Source organism: Clarias gariepinus, chromosome 8 (assembly GCF_024256425.1).
Source record: "Clarias gariepinus isolate MV-2021 ecotype Netherlands chromosome 8, CGAR_prim_01v2, whole genome shotgun sequence".
NCBI lineage: Eukaryota > Metazoa > Chordata > Actinopteri > Siluriformes > Clariidae > Clarias > Clarias gariepinus.
Window position 1 is genome coordinate 24,146,294 of NC_071107.1, and position 20,729 is coordinate 24,167,022.

General features: G+C 40.9%; 3 protein-coding genes across 3 annotated transcripts in view; 1 reads left to right on the top strand and 2 right to left on the bottom strand.

Moving 5' to 3' along the window:
• ttc7a (tetratricopeptide repeat domain 7A) overlaps positions 1-5,319 on the top strand; it is a 38,173-nt gene extending 32,854 nt beyond the window's left edge. The window contains exon 20 of the mRNA XM_053501930.1: positions 4,657-5,319. Coding sequence (XP_053357905.1) covers positions 4,657-4,875 — 219 coding nt within the window. The 3' untranslated portion in view covers positions 4,876-5,319. The remainder of the gene's footprint in view (positions 1-4,656) is intronic.
• A 3,580-nt stretch (positions 5,320-8,899) lies between these two features.
• On the bottom strand, positions 8,900-13,456 carry stpg4 (sperm-tail PG-rich repeat containing 4). The gene is made up of 7 exons (XM_053502047.1): positions 13,412-13,456; positions 13,196-13,267; positions 12,693-12,947; positions 12,547-12,611; positions 12,223-12,268; positions 9,568-9,672; positions 8,900-9,006 (listed from the first exon to the last, which is right to left on the bottom strand). Exons 1-7 carry the CDS (start codon positions 13,454-13,456, stop codon positions 8,911-8,913), a joined length of 684 nt encoding a protein of 227 aa, XP_053358022.1. The 3' UTR covers positions 8,900-8,910.
• A 1,815-nt stretch (positions 13,457-15,271) lies between these two features.
• Positions 15,272-19,772, bottom strand: calm2a (calmodulin 2a (phosphorylase kinase, delta)). Its single transcript, XM_053501866.1, has 6 exons — positions 19,660-19,772; positions 18,768-18,798; positions 16,876-17,019; positions 16,683-16,789; positions 16,456-16,591; positions 15,272-16,290 (listed from the first exon to the last, which is right to left on the bottom strand). The coding sequence occupies exons 1-6, from the start codon at positions 19,660-19,662 to the stop codon at positions 16,262-16,264; spliced, it is 450 nt and encodes a 149-aa protein (XP_053357841.1). The 5' UTR covers positions 19,663-19,772; the 3' UTR covers positions 15,272-16,261.
• Positions 19,773-20,729: the final 957 nt, after the last annotated feature.

Sequence of the window (20,729 nt, forward strand, 5' to 3'; positions counted from 1 at the left end):
GAATGATGTCAACTTCTCCTCCTTCCTTGCTAATAGCTGCGCTAGTTAGAGGAAAATGTCTGAAGGGCGAACATGCAGAACCGTTACAATAAAGCATTTCTGTGCTAAGTACTTCCAAATGTTGTTGTCTGGGCTAGGAAGCTGGAGACAGACATGTGCAGATCTTCAACCTAGTCAAATCCATGGGATTTTTTTTCTTCCCGATTCCAGATTTCATCACAAAAATATTTACATTCAAGTTAAATCCGATTTTGACTCAAGAAAATAAGCTGATAGACGATTAGATCATCTGCTTTCCATTCTCAGTGGCCTGTATTAAGATGAATTAAATGATAACAGCATTTGTGAGTGCTTGACATGAATCAGAAACACACAAAGCTCTAATGCTTTTATTTCCTCTCTTATCAAATTAATTTTTTTATCCTGGTGTACTGATTCAGGGGTTTTCTTTCACTACATATGCTATGCTTTAGGGCTTTTTAAAACATGCTTTTGCATACCTATAGACATTTTGCATCTGGCATCACAATGTCCATCCTCTGTGGTCCACCCACTTCCAGACGGCAAAAGGGACATTACTTACCGGATACTAGTACAAAACAAATATGCAGTCGTTGCGCAGTGAAGTGTACTAATAGGCAAGACATGGATAATATAGCCTTTTATTTTTTACCAAAAGACATGGAAAGAAGAAAAGGGTAGCATGTAATGATATAAATTCCAGAAGCATTATATACATACGTAACATTACCATAGGTCATTGCCATTATAAGTTTCTTGCTCTGTACACCGACCATGAAGTTTGTCATTTGGAACGCAAGTACAATGTAATTACACTAATAGGCACCAAATTCCACAACCATCGTTCCATGCAAAAATACATTCCAAAGTTTAGCTGAGACTCATATGAAGCTTATACAGTCCCACTGAGCTAAATCAAGTTGTTATGTTTCAAATTCAGTCCACATTTTAACTACTTCTGTGATGTTGTGCCAAAAAGTGAATGGCTGCCAAAGCCTGATTGGACTCCACAGGAGCACGATCTGATTGGACCCCCGCAGAGACAAATCAGATTTCACTTTTTGGCACAACACCGTGGAAGGATTTTCTGCAAAATGCACCATTAATATATTGTAACATGGAAACATATCAACTCGGTTTAGCTCATTGAAACTGCAGAACTTATGATGTTACGTCTGGGAATTTTTGGCCCCCCAAAAAATACGCCTTGGCAATACATACTAGCCTAATGTCAGGTAATGGTACTTCCACCGTCCACTGTTGTGATTGACGTCATGGAAGTCACATGACTGCAAAAGGTCTGTATAGATTGCAGGTGCATGTGTTTGTGACCCATTGCTTTGTGCAGCTGTTTAAGCTAAATTCAATGAAACTCTTCACCAGCATGTGATATGAGTTTAGCCACCTCATTTCAGCCATGCTGCCTCACTGCACCTTTAGTGTGACTCAGCACTGTGTCTCTGTCATCCTGCTTATTGCACACACACACACACACACACACACACACACACACTGTCTCACACAGGCAAATTCCTCTTTCTTGCTCTCTCACTCTGGATGGGGTCGGCAGCGAGCTGATTAGATAATGCAAATACATTATTTATAACACTTCACTCCTTCTCAGGCCGTTATGGGATTGCCTAGCAACTGGGGGATTGTATTTCACCACCAAGAGGTCCACTAATGAAGAAGAGATAGCAGGACAGGGAACTGTATTGCTTAGTGTGTGTTCTCTTTATCTGCACATTTGTTATTGCACAAGTCTACATATGTTCGTGTGTGTGTGTCTGTCTGTCTGTCTGTCTGTCTGTCCCCTCTGCTGCTCTGTAATAGCTGGTGAGCACGGCTTGGGTAATGGCAGCTGTGCCACACAGGGATCAGTTCGGCATGCAGCAGGATTAGCACATTCAGATGCAAGCTGTGCAGTCTTGGAATTCATTCTCACCATGTGCCAATGACCCGATAAACACCAACACACTGCACTGGCTGAAAGCTCCCTGTCTTACCTCATGCCCTGTCATGTTCTGTCCCTGTTCTCAGCTTCAGTGTGGATTTAAGACAGAGCTTTAACATTGTATGATATAGCCGTTTTCATATGTCATGCAGGGCTTTACATGGTTCAGGATTTTTTTTTTTAGGACTTCGTTTTCTTCCGTAGCCTCATATACTAAACAAACCATTTATAAAATGCCTAGACATGACACTTTGTAAAGGGAAACAAAAAGCACTGCTCTTCTGGAGCCAGCACACATGTATTTCCTTATGCAAATATACCAAACAAGCATGTCGGCAGTGCAACCACTGATTGGTTTTAAAGCAACTGCAGTACAAAAATACTAGTAACTATTAAATCTTACTTACAGGCTTTCATATGGGGGCCACTAGCAGTAATTACACTATAAGCTGATGTTGTAGAAATGTTTTCTGCTTTTCATATAGGAAAACCCAGCAGAAACACTGGCGACATTTCAATTTATGAAATATAGTTCAATTTAATATTTTGATAAATTGCTGTGTTGTGGTACTCAGTTCCACAACAATAACAAACTTGACTCCATATTAACTTAAACACATCTCCTGTTATACTGAACTTCCAACCTCCTAACGACTGCAAATCAATCCCTGTTATCACCCAAATGAGGATGGGTTCTCTGTTGAGTCTGGTTCCTCTCAAGGTATCTTCCTACTGTCTTCTCAGGGAGTTTTTCCTTGCCACTGTCGCCATCGCCCTTGGCTTGCTCATCAGACACTGTCTTATTATTTGGATTCATACACATTCAGGCATCATTCAAACTTCAAACATTTTTTTTTTATTGTGTAAAGCTGCTTTGCTACAATAACAATTGTTTAAAGCGCTACAAATAAAATGTATGAAATGTGTAAAAAAAAATATATGTGTAAATCAAAATGATCAGATTGTCGCTGATGAGCAAGCAAGCCGAGTGCGACGGTGGCAAAGAAAAACTCCTTGAGAAAAACCAGACTCAACAGGGAACCCATTCTCATTTGGGTGACCAACAGACCAACGGTTTTAATATTGTTTTTTTTTGTCATTTTTTGTGTTGGGGTATTCATTATCCCATATTTTGTAGTAAGTGTAATTCTGACTTTAATCATTTTTCATAAAATTTTGACAACCAAAAGGTCCTGCTGTAATTTGTAAATACATTTTGAAAAGCCACAACTACAGCCCTGTTCAGAGAACATTAGCTCCTAGAATTGTGCAGAGCAGCAGCACGTCTGTCTTCCTTTTTCTGTTGTGTCAACAGATCCTGGCTACCATGTCATACTGGTTTGTAGGGGTGGAATTGTGTATAGTAAACTACAGAACCCCATTTCCCAAACCTAATAATAATCCTGTACTTCCTTATAATTTGTAAGTGGGTGCCTTGCTTTTCATTTTCTCCTCCTTCTGTCCCTCTCTCTATCTCTATATCTCTGTTTCTTCCTACCAGGAGTTACTCTCTTCTGCTCTCAGCTTTTGAAGTGCCCGCATAATCAGAAGCCATCTGTTGCCACTGAGAAATAGCAGAGCTCTGTGTGTGTCACACTTCTGCTATCTTTCTCGCTCTGCCTCATATTATTGTTCTTATTATTGTTTTTATTATTTTGCATGTGTGTGTGTGTGTGTGTGTGTGTGTGTGTGTGTGATGGGGATAGTGTAAATGTGGGTACATTTCAGTGGGTAGATACTGTAAGTCTGTTGGAAGCAAGAAACACAACACAAACTCACAAATGCACACATACCCAAACACACACATACAGGATGTTCACACAGCTACACTCACACATCCATGCTCGTGTTCTTTCTCTGGTTATTATAATATGCCGTCTTTAAATGTCATGTCTACTGTCTGCTTCAGAGTGCATGGGATGAGAGCGAGAGCGAAAAAAAAAAATGGAAATGCATACATTTATTTACACAGCAGTGCAGCATTAGCTGTTTGGTATTTACAGGGAAGAACATTTTTGCGATTCAAAAACCAATTTCATGCACCATGCAGATGACCTGATTCTGCAGTTCTGCACCAAATAGGTACTGCGTAAGAGCGGAGATATTCCTTGCTGTGGAAAGTTCAGGGGGTGGAGCTATACCTAATCTATCACCTTCTATGATACTAACCTCTAATGTATGGTCTACAACACAGAAAATCGCACTTATAAACAACCAATATATCTACTGTAGCCTTATACACACCTATTGGATATTTGCTTTGCCTTTTGTGCTCGGATTGGGGAATCCAGATCTGGTCTAACTCCACCCCCTTTGGGTCTGCAGCATTTAGGTAGATGCTGGATTCACTCCGACTCACAAGGGGCACAAAGTCAGTATATATATACAAAGCTTTTTTTTAGCACTACTCTTAATCATATATGAGATATGAAGTAGAAGGAATTGAAAATAAAGTGAGAAATGGAGAGAATGTAGACCATCCACATTCATTCCATGGTACATTGAAAGTAACAAAGTGTGTGTATTACCGCAGAGCATATTTCAGTGTTGTTGTATTTAGCCTATCTGTTTATGTCATACTGTATAACCGAAGAGACAGGTCATGCTTATTTAACCACATCCCAATACACACAAACTTACACGCAGACTAATTCTAATACCAGTCTCCTCTCTGTTTGCAGGGGAGGCTGTTGATCCGCATGGGCCGGGTAGGTTTAGGAGAGAAGGTGTTACGAGACGCTGTGCAGACCTACAGTCTGGCGCACGAAGCGTGGAGTGGCCTAGGGGAGGCGCTGCAGAGCCGCGGCAGCGCTCAGGCCCCTGACTGCTTCCTCACGGCCCTGGAGCTGGAGTCCAGCTGTCCCATCAGGCCTTTCACCATCATCCCCCGAGAGCTGTGAGAGCAGATCCCCAGCAAGTCTCTCACACATACACTCCCACATATATGTTATCCCATGTTATATTTAAAGTGTCTCACTTTTGTACTATCAGGAAAACTTTTTTTTTCCAAAAGTGCTGATACTGTAAACAGGTTATAAGTTTATTACATTGACTATGTTAATCTGAAGCGACATACGAATCTGAAATCATGCATAAAACAAACTTTTCTCATGTTGATGCACATTTCAATTTCCAACATGGAAAAAAACTGCAGGAACACAGCTACCACACCAAAGAATATGTATAAATGTGTTGCTGTATAACTGTACTGTATAACACATGCAAACACTGCGTGCTAAATCATACTTATTTCACAGACATATGACAATCACTATGTCACTTTAAGGTTTGTATTTTGGATATGTGAATGTTAATCCTTTCTATAAAGAGTGATTCTGAGACCACTTTGTGTGTTTGTAATTTGTTCTTTGACAGTATGTACAGTCCTGTAATTCAAGTGTTGTAGCTTGGTGCGGCCGTGTGTAATATTTCCTGTGCTGCTGTAAAACTGTAATCCCCATTTACTTTCAACAAGGCTGCTGTGGTTGCCTAGCAGCCATCCCCTTATGCGAGTTACTGGGGAAACTGGGAGAGTTTCAAGTGTATGGATCTTCCAGCACTAGGGGCTTTCAGGAGGAAAAAAACAACACTGTGCTTTTTCTCTTTGATGCACAAGTGCAGGCTGTTAACGAAAAAGAGTAATATGTGGCACATGAAGGAATTCTGTTATGTAAGAGCTGTAAGTGGGTTTCTTAAAGTAGAATGTCCTCTTATGCATGATCTATATACAAAATATATATTCTTCGGCTGCTGCCGTTGAGGGGTCGGCCATTCCTGATGCAACCCTCTTATATCCCTTATCTGGGCTTGGGCACTGGGGTTTGGGCATTGGCTGGGATTCGAACCTGGGCCTTTCTTATGGTAGGCGAGAACCCTATATATATATATATATATATATATATATATATAGAGAGAGAGAGAGAGAGAGAGTAAAAGAAGAGCCTGAAGTTCTGGTTTGTCAGGTGGTGTTTGTTATATGCTCCTAGTTTTTCAAGTGGGATTTCCAACTCCTTGTTAGAAACTGTAGTATATTATCTTAGGGTGATACTGGTCACCTGAGGTATGACCTCTCCCTCTCCCTCCCTCTCTCTCTCTCTCTCTCTCTTTCTCACTCACTCGACCTGGTTAACATGTGCATACACTCATTCTACTTTCCCTCAATTTCTTCACCTCTCCCTCACTCTCTAGCCTTATTTAGGGGAGATGAATTGACCAAACAGCCGTGCTCGTGGTGGGTGATGTATTGGGCCACATGGGGAGGTCGTGACAGCAGCTGGTAAAAGGAGACAGATTAATGAATTGCATGGCCTGCCACTTTGACATCAGCTGATGAAGAGTGCTAGGCAGCACCATTCATCGCCTTGACTGTCTGAATAATTAGGCAGGCCAGGCTGGCAGATCACTGCAACATCCCTCTGCTTTTCCCTCCTAAGGATACTTTTATCCAGAGAGTGCAATCAAAGAGAAGGACAACATGCTGGAGAGACGGGAATGTTTCAAACCGGAATAGCTAAACAACTCAAAACCCACAGTTTAAGGTGTTTTGACTTCATATTGCTGCTGTACTTTGAGACTTATGTTCACTGCCTGTCTACGTTTTACATTCTTTAGTAATTTACTTATGTCTTTTCGAGCACATACAATATGCATGCTCTTCTAGAAATGCTATAGCTACTTAATATGGCAATTCCCCCAGCCTTGGTGTGTGTGTATGTGTATGTGTGTGTGTGTGTGTGTTGGACAGTTTGCCTCTCTGGTTACCACCAGACACCAGTATGGCTCCTGGTTCCTCATGCTGCAGTGGGAGGCAGGACTTTGAACGGGTCGGGTGTCCAGACTAGGTTGCATGTCTGACACCAAGTTTAACAGATGAGTTTGTTTTTTTGATAAGGATGAAACAATGCTAGGAAAAGCTAGCCATATGTGCTAATACCAAGTTCATGTAGCATACAGAAAGCAGCTGAAAGAAACTTGACTCTGTTATCGAGAGGAACTCGACTCCCTTGCCATTACCTGACACTTAATATTCTATTATCTAAATGATTCAATAATGAAGTCTCACCAATTAATTTTTTTTTTCAGAACAGTCTGTGCTTCCTGTGTGTCTTCAATAGCCGTTCTGTACACTTTATAGTATGACAAGCGTGCCTTAATATTAGACCATTTATCTGCTCCAGGTCCCTCAAAGCAAAGAGAAGCAAGCTAATTGTCCACAACTGGCTCATGTTTCACAAACACACACAATAGGAACACTCTCCAATGAAGTCCATTAAGCTCTCTGCCTCTTGAAAATTGCACGAGTCATTTAACAGGCCTCTGTTGTAATACTAACACACCTGTCAATGGCGGAGTCGAATGAACTGAGGCCACACACTGCCATTGTTTTGCTTTATAGGTGCACTAAATATGACCCTGGTCAAAATAACCTGCGAGCTGTCACGAGCCCTTGAGATGTCCCGCAAAACAAAGAGTAGAGTTTCACTGCCATACATTCTAAATTTAGGAAGCAAAAGAACGAAAATGATTGCCAGTTTAACAATGCATTACCTTGCAGGTGTGGGGCTGTTCCAGAAGTCATTGAAGGCATTTGAAACAACATACTTAGGAGTGTAACTAAATCTACATCTAATCGGTATATCTTTTTTAAACATTTAGGTAAAAAAAAGTTCTTTACTACAGTCAAACTTTCTTTCGGCTAATCCCGTCAACGGGTCTTCACAGCCGATCTGCACGCAATCTGGCACAGGTTTTTAAGTCAGATGCCCTTCCCGACGCAACCCTTACATATTATCTGGGTAGTGGTGGTGGCTGGGTAGCATGCGGGGTAGCAACCACTGACAGTGGGGCTCGAACCTGGATCCTCAGATCCTTAAATCAACACTTGAAAGCCCTATACTACTGGCCAACCTCTTAAAAAAAAAGAATATTTTGCTAACACAGTAAAACAGACATTGTCTAAAGATTTCTTTATGTAACAACTCGAATTTAACAACCTCAGCAGCAACCTCATTTCCCCTCTCGTCTGTCCCAACCACCCAGCATTCAGCATCACCAGTATTTTAATCATCGCCCTGATCATCCGCCATCGTCTGCACCTGTTTTTCACTTGTTCATGCCTTGAATTTTATTTTATTTTTTTTATGTTTGAATGATTCATAGGTCACTGTGTGGCTTGACAAGCAAAAATATTCCCCTGAAACCGGTCAGGTACAGGGACTGGATTGTAAAAGAAAGCCAAAACAAAAATGAGAGCCAGAAAAGTTATTCAGGAAATCTGGAGCCTGAGACAAGAAAGTCTGATTCTTTGGAAGCAAAATATGAAGAAATGGAGTGAACCAAAATGTTTGCACAGTACTGAAGATATACAATGTTTATGGATCAAAAATATTCTCCATTTACATACAAAAAGCAATGGAATGGTCTGGGACCCCTGACACACATTTCACACTCTGCACAGTTTGGCACTGTGTGTGATGACAAATGTTGGAAACAGCTGTTTTATTGTGTGACAGTGACCTCTTTGTTCCAAATAAATGAGCAATGTGAGTGTGAGAGTCATCACAAAATCTCGGGTATTATATGGATAGCTAGCCTGCTTTCAGTGCACCACATAACTGAGATTGCTGGAGGCACAGCAGCTGGACATGGAGCAGAGACAGAGGAAAGGTTAGATAACAAGCTACACTTTTTCCCTTATGCAAGCAAAGTACTACACTACTGTTTACTGCTATAATGATCCACTGAATGAATGCAGCAAGTACTTTGTCTAAACGTTCGTTTTTATGTTTTGTGTAATTAAACAATGTCCGAAGAAAAAACAGGCAAGTAAGGAACAGAAATTGTCTGCTTCTTTAATGTCAACATAACATGCATCGATACATATCTCATGTGAATTCATTTTTGCTTAACAGGTGATTATGGAGCATTACAATACATCACAAAAGGCCATGGATGTCGCACATGTTGTTCTTGGTGGCAAAGCAAGGGCTGATCTGCCATGAGGGCTCATATGCGCCCGGTCCAGGAGTCCTCTATAGAAAACCCAATAAAAAGAAACTGAACCTTAGGTAACTTGTATGATATCTTCAAAGATGTGAATTTTTAAGGTTTAAGTATATGGTTATAGAGTCAAATGGTGACTTTGCTAATAGCATGTATTACATCAGAGAAAAAATATCATTTCCCCTGTTGCCAGGAGATTGCAACTGCGAATCCAGATGATGCCACAGTCCCACAGCTATCCATAGCTGGAAATCCAAAGAATTAAAATTGCCAGTGTTTAGAAGGAATGCTGTTACTCTCTGCTCTATCACTCAGATCAATAATAGTCAACTGTGAGAGCTCATGTTTAAGCAGAACATGGCAGATTTTTCTCTGAGTGTGTTCTGCTACCCTATGACACTAGCATGAACAGCAGTTAAAAAGATGCATTGGCTGACCTTGTGTGTCTATGAGGAACCATGTGCTAGCCCTCACCTTCCCTGTTGTAGAATAGGGGAGTGGGTGGACAATGGCAGTTAACCAAACTGGGATTAAATCAGGTAAGAACAATAATAAGGAAATCAACACAGCTTCTTAAGCGAAATACTTACAGAGCACATGCTGTAAAGACGAGGTGCTGTTGATCTGAAGCAAGAGGTAATGGCCTTAGCTCTGCATGGGTTCAGGGTGTAATGGCCAGGAGCTGGTCCCTCTTTCTATATATCATACAAATCAATAATAAAAGTCAGAACTAGCGACAATTAATTGTGAAAATTCCCGAAACATTTTTAAACAATCATTACTTGTGACCAAACAACAAGTGCCAACAGCAGCTCTTTTACAATTCACCCAGGATACTCTTGTAAGCTGAGAGGAAGAGTCTCGTAGCCAGTTCCCACAGCCCTGACCTGCATTACTTGGCTCTAAAAAAGCTGCCTACTATCATTAAGTGCCACTCGACTCCACCAGCAGCCTGAACATGATCCACCCAGCCTGAGCTGTAGTGTGTGGAGAGCTGAAGTGTGCCTGAGGTGTTAATGCAGCTGTATTTCCCAAGGGTTTTTTTTTTAAAAGGGACACTGCCTGCCATCCTAATAAGCAGTGCAATGAATTGCTCTCTGCGGCATTGGCCTTATGCTACCCTGCATTCTTCTGGCTTGCTGCAGATAGTTGCTTCATAGCATAAATGTCTGCTGAGCCATTGACCTTTCATTTCATTAAAGAGCGGCAGTGTGGCCAGGAGGTGCGTCGGCCTGCGCCCTCTGTTTGCCCACAGCACAGGAAGCTTCCAGTAAGTTATTTTTGTGGTATCGATGTCACAGCTGGACTTCACTGCTGAAGAAAGCAGGCCTTTCAGTGAATTCAGGCTTCAAGCTGAAAGGCTGATTTGTGCTACTCAAAAGTCTGGAGTTAAACAAAGCTTAGACACTGTTGAGTCAGAGCTGGGTACTGTGGTAGGACTACTCGAAAAAACAATGCCTGGCTTGTACAGTGTGGTCATATGAAATGTTGGGACCAGGTTCCACCTTCTTTCGCTTGGAACAAAACACGTTTCAGTTTCAACAAATTTATTCAGTTTTGATCTGCCAACATTAGACTTCTGTCAGTCACTGGAAATACACAACAAATAGTCCTACTAGTAATCATGGCCAGCTGGAGCCCCCATTCATCTATGGATGTTGTTGTTGTTGGAGTCAAATCCACAGAACCATCAGTGGCCTTTAAAACATATTCACTCAGTGAGGTTCATGAAGACATGGTTTTACAAGCACAGATTGGAAGAACTTAAGTGAACTGCACAAAAGCCTGACCTCAACCCCACAGACTAAGCCACTTCACCAGAAATCTGTCTTTGACATCACAAATGTCCTTGAGGCTGGATGGGATCATTATTATGATTGTAATGCAGATTTATTGGAAAAAAAATGTATTTCTCTTCTTATCATTGCACAGACTCTCCAAATCTTCCTAAATTCAATATCATAGAATTCTTTTTGTTAGACCGGAAGAGTCAACCTCATTTCATTTCCTCCTTTTACTTTCTTTAACACTCTATTTGCCCAAGTTTGCACAATGTTGAACGTAAATGGGAAAAAAAATGAATTTGCTAATGAATATCTAAAGGATGAATGGCAAAATGCTGTAAACTGTATCAACACAGTTTTCACTTGCAACAGACACAAAGGAAACGCAATACAAAATTCTCCACAGATTACACATAACTACTTTAATTCAGAATAAGATGGACCACAGCTTGTCCATTCTATGCATAATATGTCAAAGAAAAAACTGTAATTATTCTTCTCTTCTGGCTTTGTAAATGTGTATTAAGCTTTTGGAACTGCATTGCCATGAAGCTTAGTAGTAGTATTTTCAAAAGAAAAATTACAAAGGATCCTCAGTTCTTTAATCAGGTTTACCCTCTAAACATGTGTCACTTCGCCTTTTAACATTAAAATTCCTGAACAAATTCCTGTTATTAGCAAAAAAAAAAGTATTTAGCTAAGATGGTTAAGGAGACCCATCCTACTATTAAGCAAAGAGATATCCAATGTACTACCACATGATACGATTAGCTCTGTGCTAATAGGTCATGACTGGTCATTTTTAAAGATCTGGAGGCCTTGCGCAATGTGCTGATTTTTTAATCAAAAGGATTTTTTTCCCTTAACCTGGAGACCTTGCGAAATGTAATTGACTTGGACAAACTCTCTTGGATCAGGTCTTGTTGAAAGGCACACAACCGTTGATAGATTGAACTAAATCTTTGAAAATTTTTATTGCCTTTTTATTTGTTTGTTAATTTATTTTTTTCTCTCTACCTTCTTCTTTTGTATAGGTAATGTTAGTTTAAATGAAATTATCACACAAAAAAAGATAAAAAATATTTACATTCTTCTGGTGACTTATTATGTCAAACAGACTCAACCGAAGCGTAGCTGTATGCTCAGCTCTCATCATTCAAATAAAAAAGCTTTGCTGCTTAAGCTTTGACACGCCACATAGCTTCCTTGAGATGATACCCTGTTGAAATCAAACAAAGCCCTAAAATGCACCCTGATGACACCCAGTAAGTGACTTACCGTAACACTCTCACTCATCTGTCAGCATTACAACAGCTGCCAGTCTGCCTCATGTATCTAGTCAGCATGACTGCCTCGCATAGTGCAGCATCACAATATTGTCAGACTTAACATTCAGGAAAGCAGTAAAGCAAAACGGTATTATATAAATTGAAACGACACCTCTTCTCTTTTGGGACTTACAGGAAGGAAGATGAGACGTTGCACAGCTGAACGGAACATGACATGTCTGTAAGGGGAAAATTATATATATATATATATATATATATATATATATATATATATATATAATTATATATATATATATCAGGAGAGAGGTGGTGGAAAAGAAAAAAAATAGAAAGCAAATTTGAATGGCGAAGAAATAAGCAAAGCGTAAAATATCCTTAAATTCTTAAATCCTTATCCAGCCAGGTTTACATCTAAAGTAGTGAAAAAAAGCCATCTCACTTTTACAGTGTGCAGTGTAAATAACAAATGTACAGGAATACAAAAACTCCTCCATACTTGCAGGGTAATTTGGGAACAGGCTTCTCAGTCACATCATAATGGCATGGAGAGAGGTCTATGTCCTAAAAAAACATACAATCACAATCATAAACATTGTTAATAGAAACAAAGTTATAATATGATTGTTTGTTATGGTTCCTCACTTTATCTCGGACACCCAGGGTGTAGTTTTCGGGTCTTGGACAGCTCTTAAAGGGGTAGGATGCTTGATATTGGAGAGCCTTTTGGGTACAATCAATAAAACTGTAAGCTCCTGGAAGAAGCATGGCCCCGCTCTTCATATACCAATTCTTGCTGTTACGGCCTGTGTCCTTAAATCCATAGGTCTTTCCCACAGGATTGAGTCTTGCTTCCTCTATGAAATCACGTATGTGATAACTGCCAGGGGATGGGGTATGCTGGAAAACATTGGTTACAATGCTCTCGATATACAAATTATGTTGGGTTTTTGAAAATGGTGTATTTATACGGTATACTATAAGAGATTTAGGTATCATAAACATTAATATCAATTAACAAACAATATATATGAGATAGCCTTGTTGCACGGTAGCGTGCTTCTTTTCTGCTGAACAGCTAGACATCAGAAACTTGTGACTTCATTCAGTGGGATCAGTACTTTGCATGAGCACAAGACATCACTTACCTTAATCGTGTCCTTCCACCAACTACTTCTGTCAGTCAGATTTCTCTCATAAGTCAGTTCTTTCTTATGGGTCTAAAGAAACATGTCAGAACTTCCAGACACTAAGCATCTCAGTCAAATGAATAAAAAAAAATATCAAAGCCTTTTGAAGCTTGCCCTGTAACATAATAACAAGCCTACCCACACTGAAGCGGTTTTATTGAACATGAAACCTACCGTCTGCGCTCCTTTATTGCTATGATGAGGGATGTCTCTTATCATTTTTGTAACCTTGCTGTGCCTTTTTTCCTGTCATGGCTCCAGCTCTTTCCACAGCACTGGGAGACTTTGTTCGTGGCAGGAAAGAGACACCTTCCTTTTGCCTGGAACTGTTGCATAGGTACGGAAAATAATGAACAGGTGTTTAACTATTAATAAACCCACTGGTTGTGTATGTGTATGGGCGATTTCTGGAAATACGTTCTAGCGTAACAGCTGTAAAACTAACACGTTTTGTACCTGTAATTGGACTTAAGCGGCACTATTTATTGTTAATATTTGGTTCATGGGGTTGTGATTTACATTCACAGACATTCTGTATAAAGATACAAATGGCATTATAAAACAAGTTTCTACAATAGTAAAAACTTAATCTTTCATTTCAGAGAGAATACTTACTTTTAATGTACATGTTGTCACATTGTCCACTTAATATTGAATAGGCCTGGTTTGTGCTGCCAAGATCTCTATTAGTCTATTAGCAGATTCTATTAGTCAAATATGTGATGTGGGGCCCCCATGGATTGGGCTTGTTTGGTTTGTCCAGCACATCCCACAGATGCACCATCAGATTGAGAACTTTGGAGTCAACACCTTGAGTTCTTGGTCACATTCATGAAACCATTTCTGTAAAATTTCACAGTGTGGCAAAGTTCATTATCCTGCTGAAAAAGGACACTGCCACTGGGGAGTACTGTTGTAATTAAGGGGTGGATTTGGTCAGCAACAATGCTTAAGTACAGTAGGTGGTATGTGCCAACATCACATCCACCACATCAGTGCCAAAAGTCAAGGTTGGTTGCAGAACACTGCCTGGAGCATCACAGAGTGTATCACGATTAGGTCTCTGTCAAAGCAATTTACAGTATATCCTTACAGTTGCTTATTTTATTTGCTTCGTCAGCATCACGAACTGACTGTTCACTTGCTGCCTTATACAGGGTGGGTGAAAAGCCTACATTGAAATGTAAAGATCTTCTTTCATTTTCATATGTATGTTTCAATACATTTGTATTAGAAATATCAACTTTATTAGCCATTTTTAATGCCTGGTTACTTTTCACCCACCCTGTATATCCCACCCCTTGACAGGTGCCATTGTGACAGGATAATCAACATTATTCACCATCACCAAATCTCTATCTCCTGGCTACCTACAAACTGTAAACCCATGTTCTTTATTTCCTTTTTAACATTTATAATACCAGTTTAAATGCATGAAGTTCGATAGTATCAAGTACTATTGTTCTGTTGATAAAAGGAAGGATCAATCACCCCAGAATATTGATTAGGAAGCTTATGAACCATATTTGTTCTTGTAGCAACATCTTATATGGAGCAGTGATCAATGTGTCTGTTAATTTGGTGCACAGGAGAATGCGCTGTGCGCCTTGCATCATCTCTCTTCCACTCTCCCAGCTTCCCTGGGAGTTTGGGCCGAATGTTCTACTCTGTTGCTAGGCTACCAGGAACACTTGCTACCAAGTAGCTACAGTAGGAGCTTATTGCTCTCCACTTTAGTCACCCTATCTATTAAAACAATGACTATGAACAAACATACACACAGCTAAAGGCCCCACAGTGCAGCTTTCTTCAGTGCCCTTGTGGCACTGTTGCCATTTTAGATCTTTTGCAGTTTCCACTGTGAGCGAAAGAACCGTACGTTTTGGGAATGAAGAAGATTACCATACAATATTCAAATTAATTTCTGCTGTTACTTGAAAACCACCTGAAGTTAGACTGGTTAGTAATCCATTATTTGCCCACAAGTTACACCAGTAACCAAAGAACCAAATCACAAAAGATCACAGACCACAGTTGTCTTTTAAGAGTACTTTAATGAACGTTTATTTTGCTTTGACAAGGAGGACACACCCCCCATCCTATCCTGTGATTACACATAGTAATTTGACCAGTTGACTCAGAGATACATTGTATGATGATTTACAAATGAACAATTTCTACTACAATAATTGTAAACATTCTGGTTGATGTAAGTGGATTAAAACCACCTGAAAATAATAATAATAATCAGCTCAGGGATGCATAACGGCCAACATACTGAAGAGCTTCGAGTTCTCAAGGGCCTAAGGATGCTCTACAAACAAGGAAACCTTTCAATTTTGGGTTGTAAATTTTATTGGAAAACAAAAATATACAACTTGGAATGGATTATTTGAGGCATGACAATGATGTTAAGCTGTTTAAAAAAAAGAAGAAAGAAAACAAAAGTGAAAGTGAATAAACCATTAAAAAGCATCATAAGATTCAAACAAGTTCTCTGGTACAGAACAGCAGATACAAAAAGAGTTTATGTACGAGTATCTAGAAGATACACCCGTGTCTTTTTTTATATATTTTTTTCTTTTGCAGTAGTGCAATGCTGATAAATTTCATATATATTATATACTTTGTCCATAGTCCATGCAGAGTTACTCCTCTACATTGTTGCCCTGCCAACATTGTCGCCGAATGGCAAGCCAGCTGACAGGTCTCCGCTCTTGCTACGCATCGGGTGGGGGGCAAACTGATGTGACGTGCAGGGTTTTGCGCGCCACCGCCCCGTATCGCCGCAACAAGCACCTGATCGTGTAACCGCACCGTCACTCCAAAACACACGATGACAGCAAAAGAAAGGGACATGAGGAGTTAGATCCTATGCAGTTTACATGCAGTTCCTTTGGACAGCCGGGAGGAAGAGGGGGGACTTAACGTTTTACAGATAAATTAAACAAAAAAAAAAAAAAAAAAAAAAAAGGCAAATTATTTATAGGAGATAGAGAGAGAGAGGGGATCTGTACAGGGCTTTCACTTTGCCGTCATCATCTGTACAAACTCTGTGGAGACAGATAACGCAAGTTGTTAACCTCTACAGAAAATGCATTGCCAGCCTCTACCTATGCATGTTGTAGCTCCAAGTGTGTTAGCCACAAGGTGTGATTGAGTGTTTTCTATGGAAAGGTACTGGTCCATGACTATCACAGGTGTGAAGACAGACTCACCTTCATAGTTCACCTGTCCATCTCCATCAATGTCTGCTTCTCTGATCATCTCATCCACCTCCTCATCAGTTAGCTTCTCTCCCAGGTTTGTCATCACATGACGCAACTCAGCAGCACTGATGTATCCATTCCCATCCTAAAACAAGAAGATGTGCATCAGACATGTAATTAATGCAGGTAATTAACACCTACTGTTCACTTGTTTTGCTCACAGCATAAACCTTTACCTTATCAAAGACACGGAATGCTTCTCTGATTTCCTCCTCACTGTCTGTGTCCTTCATCTTCCTTGCCATCATGGTCAGGAACTCTGGGAAGTCTATCGTCCCATTCCCTATGAAAAAAAAAGCAGTTAAAAAAATGAATAAAAATATCCAATTGTTTCTCGGTCAGCCGGCAGTGTGTGTGTGTAAAACGTACCATCAGCATCCACTTCATTGATCATGTCCTGCAGCTCAGCCTCTGTTGGGTTCTGGCCAAGAGAGCGCATGACAGTCCCCAACTCTTTGGTCGTAATGGTGCCATCTCCATCTTTGTCAAAGAGTGAGAATGCCTCTTTGAACTCTGTAAATATAAAAAGAACAGATAAACAAGAAGTCTAAACTCTCTAATGCATAAAATTCAGAGTTAAGCCCACTTCATTAGGAACTGTTTGTCAGACTATTTGCACCTAACAAGTAACCAAAAATGGAAAAAAAATAATACTATACATTCCACTACAGAGTACTTAACTAGTGGTTAAACATGCCAGAACACTTGAGAACTCTTGAGTCTACATCCAAATCCCTGTGCAACATACAGTCTAAGTGCATCAGTTCTCCAATCAGTGGGCTTAGTTTAGAATAGTAGTGCATTAAAGAGGATATTTGGAGAGGTTGAAGGAGTCAGACAGTACACAGATGACAGACAAACACAGCAAAGAGTAGCTGGAGTGAAAAAAGCTGATGCAGCTGACGCCAAAGTCAGTGTGTACCACAACAAGCTGGCATAAACGATTATGATTTCCATAACCTGCACCCCCAGTTCCAATATGTATTAGTCACACACTAGTGCATGCCTGTGGTGGAGGGTGGGGAGCAGCATTCAACACTGCAAAATAATATGACTGTAGCAACTCTGCCTCTTAGTAACAGTGGTTCTGCGAAAGAAAGAAAAAAATCCTTGTTATGCAACAAGGAGTCATTACTGCTGGGCCACTTGTGTAACAAATGTAGACCATATTGACTTTCCATTACAAGAAGGCAATATCTGTCCCAAACTGACAAACAGCCAACAAGGCTGGCTGGCTTCAACAGCTCGAAGGAGATCTGAAAATCCCAACGGCGGTCACGTTCTTACCTAAACAGGTTTACAGTACTTTTTGTACAGCACCACCTCTATTTCTATAGTGAAATCCATGTGAGCTTAGTCTCCTCCTCCAGAGACAAAGCAATTGAACCTTGCTCCATAAAAACACAGAACCTGACTGCACTGAGCTACAGGATACTCATTAGTGACCTCACAGCTCTCTGAATCGTCTCTCTCTCTCTTTTTGACCTTACTAAGCAGCACAGGAAGGAAAGAAAGCTGTGACCTCACAAAATCTCCAGGGACACACATCAACATCTACGCCTGTCTGGTCTCAACAGGCAACCCACCCTGACTTCACGGTCGTTATGGAACAGACCATAGTGGCCTGAACGATGCTATTTGGGTTTAGATTTTCCATCATGACTACACTTCTGTGCCCTGATGAGCCAGAATATATAAGCGCAAGGACTCGGCTCAGCGTTTCGTCCTTGGTCAGGGCAGAGAGGGTACAGTGTACTGACCCAGCCAAATTAGTGGTTTGATATTTCTGAAAAGAAGAAAATCTTAAGCTCAAACAAGATAAGAGCTTCGAGCAAAATGCAATCATTTCATCTGAACAAAAACAGGAGGAGCCATTTACAGAGAAGCCAGATGGAAGAGCCCACAAAGCGGACACACCCAAGCTAGCTGCTCGATCTGTTCTCTTACAGTCCACCACACCGTGTGCTTGATTTTAAAACACTAAACCGTCAAATACCACAAGTACTAACAGACAGAGAGAAAGAGAGACTCCTTTCATCCGCTGAGCTTTTAAACGGCGCCGTTTTCGCTGCAGCAGTAGCGCGTCCATTCATTTCGCCGGCGCAGCTTTAAGGCGCTGCCATAAAAGGGAAAACCATAAATCCAACGCAGAGAGCGAAGAGAGAGGGAGAGAGGGAGGAGGGGAGGAGGGCAGAAAGAGGGGAGGAAAAAAGAACGGAGATCCACAGCGGCGGCCACGTGCATGGCGGCAAATCGCTTACCGGCAATCTGCTCCTCTGTCAGCTGGTCGGCCTGAGGGAAAGATTGAGAGAGAGAGAGAGAGAGAGAGAGAGAACAAAGAGACAGAGAAAGAGAGCAGATGAAGCAATGTTTTTAAAGATGAATAGAAATTTGATATATATATATACAAACATCTCGTGCCGTACGCAATTTTTGGAAGCCTGTCACATAACATGTCGAATTACTGGAAATGCATAATAATAATAGTAGTGTTAGAGATCGCGTTCTGTACGTGACGCGCGAACTGGAACAGCGCCTGAGAACAGCGCAGTCTGCTGCAGCCGGTGGCGCAGTAACACTCAGTCCACCTGTCAGCAGCCGCGCTTTATCCACAAATACAACCGCCTGCAGGATGATGATGATGATGGCACCGCGATCCAAAACGAGTTAACGGCGTTAATCCGAGCGAGCGCTCATGACCGCGCGTAAAGCAAGCAAGACTTTGTAAGCAATGCGTCAGTGCTAACGCTCTTGATTGAAGATAAAATTTGTAACCGCAACGATTACGGATTCCATTTTGTAACCAGTTACCGTGTAACAGTATCATTAATAGGCTATTACACACACACACACACACACACACACACCCTGAACCCATTTCCATAGCCTGTATATGTAGATAAGTAGGTAAGGCAAGCGCTTAGTTTAAAAACAAAGAATTAGAACCAACCAGAATGTCTTATACAAAGCATAAAATCATGTACTGTATAATATTGAGACTGACCAAATAGAATGAAAGGCTTTTGCCGAATTGCGCGCAACACGTAGCGGATATTGTATCTAATATAATATATCCGCTAAATAATAAGCAAGACAGTCACGGATTCTTCACTTACATAACGCTATCTATATTTTAGCATCGTTGTAGCTTACCATAGCGCTGTTTAATGAAATGTAGTTCCACAAAAGTCCAACAGTTCGCAGCTGGCAAACAAACAGGATGCAATACAAGAGAGCCTGGCGCGCCTTTAATGGTCGCTCTGAAGCCCCGCCCCGTCCTCGCTGCGTCCGCCGCCACACTTCCTACTGGACCACAAAGGATGATTACAAACGCTAATTATTTCAGGTTTTAATAATCCACCCAGGTTTTACTTTCATTCCGTATCTCATCGCTTAATCCAAATTTTAATCATGTGCAAACAAATATGAAGTATAGGTGTGCGTTTGGTGTGGGAACTAGCTCCAGGCGGAGGAATACATTCTGCTATTGTGTGATGCGTCGGGCGCAGCACAGCACGTCGTAGTGAGCAGGACGCTCCTGATTGGTGCGCTCGTACCTGCAATGCGCCACTCGCGCGGCGCTTCGGTGCTGCATTCACACAGTCAGAGTCTACAGGCTGCATGAAGCGCCCCAGGCTCAGCATACACTCCACATGGACGTGGCGGGACAGTTCACAGCATATGTCCAGGAAACCACTCATAAAAATAAGCTGTTCACTCAGAATGTGAAATATGCCTTTATATTTACCTTGTTTAGTGGAACATTTTTTTAAATAATGGCCAAAAATTAGCAAATTTAGTTAATTAGTATGGTATGAGGGCACTGATTATGACTACAAATTTGAGGTTTAAGAGCATGATTCCTTACACTGCACATTTGGGTGTCCATAAAACAATGCTTTATAGCACTCGGGTAAATTAAATTAGCTGGATTTGTGTAGTGTAATTAGTTTAATTTCCTGCATTTGGCAATGTTGGCCTACAGGATGCTGCTCTCTGCACATTGTCAGTATTGGGATGGGGGCTGGGAATACATCAGATGTCAGCAGAGATTAAGTGTTTAAAGCTGTATGTGAAACTGATCTTCCAAAACAAGACCAAAAACACAAGGTTTAGATTAATTCCCCGCAAGCGTTTTATGTGGCGGCGCAGTAGAACTAATGACATGTGTGTGTGGATGTATGATATGTCAGATGTGGTGTGTGAACTAGTAGCAGGAGGCC

Bases quoted from the DNA above. Each gene is read 5' to 3' on its own strand.
- stpg4 (XM_053502047.1), bottom strand. From the start codon at position 13,456: ATGATAAGAGACATCCCTCATCATAGCAATAAAGGAGCGCAGACG. The intron at 12,269-12,546 runs GTATGGAGGAGT...TTCCCCTTACAG, and splicing joins GTTCCCAAATTACCCTGCAA to ACATGTCATGTTCCGTTCAG. The intron at 9,673-12,222 runs GTAAGTCCCAAA...TATGATATATAG, and splicing joins AACGTCTCATCTTCCTTCCT to AAAGAGGGACCAGCTCCTGG.
- calm2a (XM_053501866.1), bottom strand. The intron at 16,592-16,682 runs GTAAAGGTTTAT...TTCTTGTTTTAG, and splicing joins CATTCCGTGTCTTTGATAAG to GATGGGAATGGATACATCAG. The intron at 16,291-16,455 runs GTGAGTCTGTCT...CTGTCTCCACAG, and splicing joins TGGACAGGTGAACTATGAAG to AGTTTGTACAGATGATGACG.